At 41.4% G+C, this 7,910-nt stretch overlaps 1 protein-coding gene across 1 annotated transcript; it reads right to left on the bottom strand.

Moving 5' to 3' along the window:
* Positions 1–2,305: 2,305 nt before the first annotated feature.
* RPL31 (ribosomal protein L31) lies at positions 2,306–6,483 on the bottom strand. The gene is made up of 5 exons (XM_072413792.1): positions 6,383–6,483; positions 5,169–5,277; positions 4,833–4,958; positions 4,527–4,639; positions 2,306–2,379 (listed from the first exon to the last, which is right to left on the bottom strand). The coding sequence occupies exons 2-5, from the start codon at positions 5,273–5,275 to the stop codon at positions 2,348–2,350; spliced, it is 378 nt and encodes a 125-aa protein (XP_072269893.1). The 5' UTR covers positions 5,276–5,277; positions 6,383–6,483; the 3' UTR covers positions 2,306–2,347.
* Positions 6,484–7,910: the final 1,427 nt, after the last annotated feature.

Raw genomic sequence — 7,910 nt, forward strand, 5'->3', positions numbered from 1 at the left:
TGGTTGGTGTGCTACTTGTAGTGGTGGGGCATTAAAGGGTTATTTTGGCAAACCTATATAAACTGGGGAGGGAGGGAATTCTAAATGTTTGGTTTTCACCGAGTAAAGGGGAGCTTTTTTAAATGGGGTGCCAGTTGTCTGAGAGAAGTTTGCTTATTTTGGGGTGCTTTCTTCTCACTTGCTGTTGTTTACAGGAGTCTCTCTCTAACTTTTTACCCCAATAGAACCTCTGAAATGATCATGTCCCACGGAACCCTTGCTAAAACCAATTCATTGGTGGTCATGGTGAAGACCACTAGGGAAATAAACATATCCTACTACACAAAAACCCTGTATGACATAATGGATCCAGATGAAGGCAAAAAACCCTATAAACCCCTGGTTCAATTTGCTCAAACATGGGGAAAAAAAATTCCTTTTTGATTCCATGAGGTAATTGGATGTTCCCTGGATCAACAGTCTCTGTTATCTTTACTTTTAAAGCCGTAATATCCAGTTATATTCTGTGCTTCTAGGAAACCATCCAGCTTTTTCCTAAAGCAATTTACAGAACTTGCAGTAACTACTTCCTGAGGGAGCCAATTCCATATTCCATACATTGACCTTACCAAGGGGAACCATTGTTTCTCTTTGTTTTTGTACAACTCCAACCTGTTAAAGCTGAACTTTAAGCAGACAACTAAATACACATTGGAATAACTTTGCCTGCAAAAGGTGGTTTATTGCTGTTAATTTCTAAGATTTACACAGCAAAAGCAAATTGGGGAAATATTTTTTTTTTTACTGCAGTTATCAGCACAGCTTGGTCATCACCCTGACCCGAAACTAAACTGTAATTGGATGGTAAAGGATTCTCTGAAGACTGACAATCTCCTCCTGCCACTACAGCAAAGTCCTGATTGGTTATTAGTGCTGTTCTTCCTTGTTGCTGTTGTAGAAAGGAGTCTTGCCAAACAAACTTTAGTTCTACATATTTGTCAATGGTAAAAGTAAAGGGGGGGGGGTAACTGGTTCTGGGAATAAAAATAAATTCTCTTCATTTTCCAAGGTTTTTTTTTTTACTTATCTCAGGGGCAGAAAGTGAAGCAAAAATTCATCACTGGTAGATGAAATTTTAATCCCTTTTTTACTGTACCCAACACAAAAAAATCCTTCTGTATATTTCTTTTGTTGAGTCCTTTGGAGGACATTGGAAATCTTATAGCTTCAGGTTTTACTACCTGCAGAAAAAAAAAACCCAAAGCACACTGGTTTAAGTCAATGATAACCCTTAGTCCCAGCATGGCAATCAGTGCCAAACATGACCACAAACCCAGGTAAGCCCCTGTTCCTTCAAACTCCAAGAAAAGGGTTTTAAAGGAAGATTACAAAAATGTCTATTGAGGCACAGATCTCTAGTATGTTCAAGATGTCCTAAAGCAGTCAAATTCGTGGTGAACCCTAATGCTGCTTCTTTTGTGCATGCATCATAAAGGACTTGTGAAATGTAAAAACAAAAACAAGCACTCAATCTCACACATGCAGAGATCAGAAAGAACATAGCAGCATTGGACAAAATGATGAGCCCTGGAAAGAGAGAAGCCAAGACCGTGCAGGATTCGCTGGGTGCAGTTTATACATGGATTGAGGGCAATTAACAAGTAAAAGGTAAGCAAATGTCTTTTAAATAAATATTCTGCTTTAAGTAGAGGGAATTTTGCCAAGTGCTGGTGCCATTCCACCCTGCAGACAACATCCCTTTGTGACTCAGGATTCACCAATTCCATGTTGAACAGATGGAACAGTACAAATGAAAGGCAGATAATGGCTTAAAGTGGAGCTAAATTGGGAGACTATGTAAGAAGCCATTGGTGAGCTCATTGTAAAGAATACCAATTGCCTGGATGTAAATCTGATCATTTGTTGTCAGTGGTTTCAGTCACGCATAAAACAAACATGCAGCTAACTGTGGGAATCAGCTGAAAATCTGAGCTGTACTCATTCTAAGTCAGTAATTCAAAAAAGTATTAACAGCTGAAGACTGGAACACCAACCAGGAAGGTTGTAATATTCAGAACCAGGACAGAGATGGTAGCTTATATAATTTGTAAGAAACAGTGAAACGGCAGAGCTCTTATCCCCTTTACTGCATCGTGAGGCAAAATGACCAACAGATGGTGGGAATTATCAAGCCAGACAGAACTACAGGATAGATAATAGCAATAGAGGTTTCATTAATTTACCTTCAGTCTGCACTGTTAGAAGTAACAATCTCAACTTTATAGTATAAATACAAAGATGTGAAATAAAGCACAGACATGAATGCTTAGTTTTATTTATTTTTTTATTTCAACAATGAAGAATACGCTCAGTTTTCATCAACATTAACTGTTTGCAGACCTGCAAAAAAAAAAAGTTGTAATTATTACACTATTGCTAAACATGTATACCATACACAAACAAATAATGTCAACAGTAAACACATCAACTTTCCAAAAAAAAAACAATAAGTATACAGATATTTATAATACCTATTTCATTGATTGCAAATAAAGCAATGTGCATGTCAGCAACTAAACATCCAATCTATGCAGACATTTTATAAGTCATCCTCTCCATAAATCTATCTCTCGCAAAGATTATATACATACACAAGGAAAGGCTGACGGGACATACACGTTAAAGTGGACCTAACACACAGAAAACAAAACACCGGGAGGAAGTACCATTAACTACCTGCACCTTGTAGCTTAGAGCTTGGCTGTGTGTGTGGCCAGCTGCCTGGGATAATGTAACTCCAAGTGAGGAGGATAGCTGTCTCCAAGGATGTCCGCCATAGAGCAAGCAGTGAAAATGGCAGCGTCCATGCCTGCAGCAATGACAGGTCTCAGATCTGTCATCACTGCAGGGTGACAGCATAAGGCAAGCATGTGTCATTATCAGTAAGTATACTGTGCATATTGGATGATTATGGCAGAAGCTCCACACCCAGGGTTTCTTACCACTATAAATGGCAGGATAGTCTCAGTGGGTCTGTATCTACTATGAGCAGTGAGGAAAGCTAGGACAAGAATATGCTGTGCAGGACTGAATTTGGCTTGAAAGAGGAGACAGAAGGGAGGGAAAGCAAGCAAGAGGAGTAAAGGCAATTATGTAGCCATCTTCCCAAGTTTAGGCATCACACATCTACAACACATTAACTTCCTCACAGAAGCCACCTTTTACAGGTAATGATGTGACATTGGAGGCAATAGGAAGGTACATCGTCCACATTGTGCGTTCAGACGCATATACAGATTTCAGACATTTTATTGGAGCAGAATAGGCTATGGCAGCCACGTATAAACACGAAATAGCTTATAAAGCACTGTTCAACACCAAGGAAAACACCAAAATATTTATTGAAAACTGTAATATGCTGGCACTATAAGTCTTGTTTATTAAAAATAATATTAAAATTGTGGATCAGGCATTGGTTCTCAACTAAACACTTTATATTACATTACATCTCATTACAACAATTCACAAGCTAGTTCACCCTACCTTACTCAAAAAGTGGCCCAACACCAAGCCAACTAAGAAGGTCTAGAATGACATTTTACACACTTGTCCCATGTGCCTTTGTGTACGCAATACAACAAAACAGGGCAAAGGGAGCATTGCCTAATCATCTGGAATACGTCACTTTACTTGCTTATTTCAAAGGACAGTCCTGCTACAGCAGCCAAACATTTAATATTGTGCTCCTATGCCCAGACTATTGCGGTGAAGGTATTCAAATATGCTAAATTAGGGGAGAAAAAAGCTTTGAAACAAGACCCTGACCTACATGGACTCATGAGACTGCCATAAAAACTCCATGCAAAAAATGGGGAGTACAGTGTTGTAGAATCTGCAGTGTTAGTGGGAAGTTGAGAGCTCAAGTCTAATGTTATTGCACAGTTTGATGAGAATGGTATTGCTTTACTGTCCAGTGTGAACACACTTTCCATGCCAAACTATCATCAAGTGTGTGCATTATAAGAATTTCACCTTTATGTAAAAAAAAAAAAAAAAAATCCAGGTTGAAGACCTAGCCCCTTCTGACATTAGCGAGTTTTCCCAATAAGCTTTCAGGAAATCAAATCCTTAGGTCAACTTGCTCCCCTTACAATGCATATAAAATGGGTTTCCCAAGTTAATGGGACTTTGTCAAGGGAGAATACCAGCTGCCATCTGAGGCCTTCTGAAAATACTAAATGCCTGGCTGACGTAATTATGTTGTAAATGAGTGCCAGAACTACTTCCCTCTATACTTATAGTTCAGCAACTCAGACTGCAAAGATATCAAAGCATTAGAATGACAGTTGGGGAATTACCATTATTCAGTAATGGCAGCCTATATTGAACCTAAGACAGTGTCTCTTTGAAGCCTGCTGAAGCAGCAATAAAATATTTCCTTTTTCTGTCCAACAGATCAAATACAAATTCAATGTAAAGATTCTTCAGCGGCAGATATACAACATTTGTAGGGTGGTGCGAAACTTTTAAATAACAGATAACAATACCTTTGTATGTAGTAACTGGCACATATGTGACCAGTGTGTACAGTTTGTTGGGGGAGTCCTCATCCTCGTTTCTCTTCCTGGACAAACGTACACGAATACGGTATGGAACATTTCTGAGAAACAAAAAAAAATTAGATGAAACTGTGCAGAAGCGAATGTCTACTACACGTGGATGAAAATTTAGTTTCAATGCAAATTGGCTATAAAAAAAAGCACATCACCAGGAGAAGACATTGTTGTCTTGGACAGCACATAGGCCACCAATGATAAGATACGGCATATCCTTCCCTTCACCGATGCTCTCACCTGATTCCTTTGGCCCACACAGCTTTGTTCAGCCTGGTGTCAATGCGCACATCAGGAGTACGCATCTCTTTCATTGCAAATTTGCGGATTTCCTTCAGAGCACGGGGAGCGCGTTTCTTGAAGCCACTGAAAAGAGAAGGAAATGTAACTAACCAGTGTGCATATTATACGATTATCAGTACAGGAGGCTATGACACTGATAACAAGGAGACATCATAAAATAATGAAGTCTGATGAAAAAGAAGTGCCATATGAAGAACAAATTCCAGCTGTGACAGAAACAACAAAGTGGTGACAACTGCTACAGAAAAACACAGAGACAAACCGTACACTTACATTCCATGGATCCGCTTGTGGATATTGATGGTGTATTCCCTAGTAACTACCTCATTGATGGCAGAGCGGCCCTTTTTCTTCTCGCCTCCCTTCTTTGCTGGCGCCATCTCTGTGAAATAAAGACATATTAGCACGCCGAGGATACCGACATGTGTACAACACAACCTGGGCTTATATAGAGGAATGGCAACACACAGCCAGAGATAAGAGTCATGCTTTGCAAAAACACATTATACAATGACTTATTAATAATCTCTGCATGTGTTAAATGCAACATTTAATAAACCCATTACTGATCGGATGCCAATAGCAGGAAAAGTCACAAATTCACTGCAAAGCAGACACACTACCCAGCCTGAACATACCTGCTGCACACTAACATGAAAACTAATAAATGCCAAGCATGGCATACATGTGCCCTTCTCCTTCATCCTCTCATAGATGGTGATCAATTCCAATGCCTTGGCACCAGGTACTATCATATGAAATGTGCATATTACACATCATTGTACAGAGGCCATGGTCCTATCATTGTCCTTCACAGACTCCCAATCTTATGGTCCTATGATACCTCATAAATCAGACAAGGCTAGGTCTGCAGGAAGTGTAAGATACAGATTTAGGTACCTCATATTTTAATCAGTGACCTGGCATACTGGGAGAATTGGCACCCCCTGCTTACCAGGCTGGTCACATATGAAGTCGGAGCTGCTACCTGCAGAGTGGTGACTGCCAGGATCATAGGAAAAGGCAGGACATGTGACCCAGCTGTACCACCACAAACACCCCTACCGATCAGTGACTGACATTATACCCATTTACCCTCCTGTCTACAATGGATCCTTGCGGACAACCAATCAAACCCTGCACGGCCATGACTAGCTCTCGGAGCGATCACATCATATTAACTAGTTCTGCCTAGCACTATCCACACAGCAATGAGCACATGACTGCGGTCCGTACACTGATCTGACCGGCGTGCGGCCCCTTCTATTTGTATTGTATGTAGTGACTGGAAGACAACTGTACGGAAAGAACAAGTCCCGAGGTGTCTATTTCCCGGAGCCCACCAGCACCCTCCTCCCCGATACAGGAACGGAATGAAAGCTCAGGCATTGCCGCTCCTGTTTATAGGGACGGCGGGGCTGTGCGAGCTCCGGGACGGGAGGATTGAAGCGGATACAATTGCGGAACAACTAAAACTCCATACTCACTCGTCTAGGGACAATGACGGAAAGGAAGTAGAAGAGGATTGTGGGACAATGTGTACTCCTACGGCAGAGTGCTTCCGGGTCCATACGTCAGCACGTACTGCGTGTGGGAGGAGCCTGTCACTGGAAATGGCAGGCTGAGGTCTTAGGAATTATACAGGGTGTAATTGGTCTGTGTTATTTATAAGCAACTATTCGGCCAGGGAGAAAGTCCGAATGAAGAAGAGGCGTGAAAAATTACATTAGCTATATACGTTATCTATAACACATTTCATGGCCCCTGGTAGCTGAGATGTTTCAGACGTTGCAGTTGTAGCTTTGGTCCACGAGGTGTCGCTGTATTGTGTATTTATTTTCTGTTGTTTTTATATTTCTATTGTGTGTTTAGTATTTAATGTTTGTTATCAGTTCTGATGGTCCATCACTGCAGGGGGTGATTGTAGCTGCTCAGAATCTGTAAACTGAAGCGATAGGAAACCACCTCAAGTCTCATGCTATCCTGAATCAATGGACAGCCTGAGCATTGGTTGTTAAAGAGGAACTAAACTCAAAAGTCCCCAAAACAACAAAAATACACTTACCTTCAATCCCGCAGAACAGTCGATCGGTCCAGAGGTCTCTTCCATCAGGTCCCGCGGCATCCGTCTTCGGGCTAGCGCTCCGGGTACCGTCTTCTTCCGGCTTCTTCTTCCTACGTCACCCGACCCAGGCGTGAGATCCGGTAATGTTGGTGAGAAAAAAACTTGCCGATCTCACTGCGCATGCTGCAATTTTTTTCCTTTTGACAAAAAGGCTTCTTCTGCGCATGCCTGAGATGCTCAGGCATGCACAGAAGGAGCACCCAAGAGCCCCCTGGGATGCCTGAAGTAGGTATCCCAGGAGGCTCTGCTCTCCAATTCATTACAATCGCCTAGGTGATTGAGAATTAGGGGGGTGGTGCCCTACGCTTTTTTAAAGTGTTGCACTTAAATAAAAACAGAATTTTTACTCTACATAAAAGGGTTGTCTACACTTTTATGTAAAGTGAAATTTCTGAGTTTAGGTACACTTTAAGCTCAGTGGAAGGGATAAAGTTAGTAAAACTGCTGTTTATGTCCCTTGCAGTATGAGTTGAATCCACTGCAACAGTAACTTTTGATCTTACTTGCAGTTCAGAAACTACTATCACATGCAATTCACTTACTTTTTTTTTCTTATTGTATCTGTAATTGAAATTTACCTAATGCAGCTTCCTGTGATAGTGTGTAAAAGATATTACACTTCTCCTCATTTCAGGTCAAAGCTGTCACTTTCATGTACGCCGCGCCTCCCTGCACTAAAGTGAACTGGGATGATGTTGCAGGGGTCCTGGCTATCAGTCTTGTCACAGTTAATTTTCTAGGCTGTAGCTTGTCAATCAGTAGCTGATCACACCTAGTCCCAACCACTGCTTTTTGCATTGACAGCACCGCCCCTGCTACTGAAACCTCAGTGATCTGCAGTGTCTGGGAGGGGGAGCGTGTGAGACACAAATAGGAAGATTTGGCTCAGG

Source organism: Pyxicephalus adspersus, chromosome 1 (assembly GCF_032062135.1).
Source record: "Pyxicephalus adspersus chromosome 1, UCB_Pads_2.0, whole genome shotgun sequence".
NCBI lineage: Eukaryota > Metazoa > Chordata > Amphibia > Anura > Pyxicephalidae > Pyxicephalus > Pyxicephalus adspersus.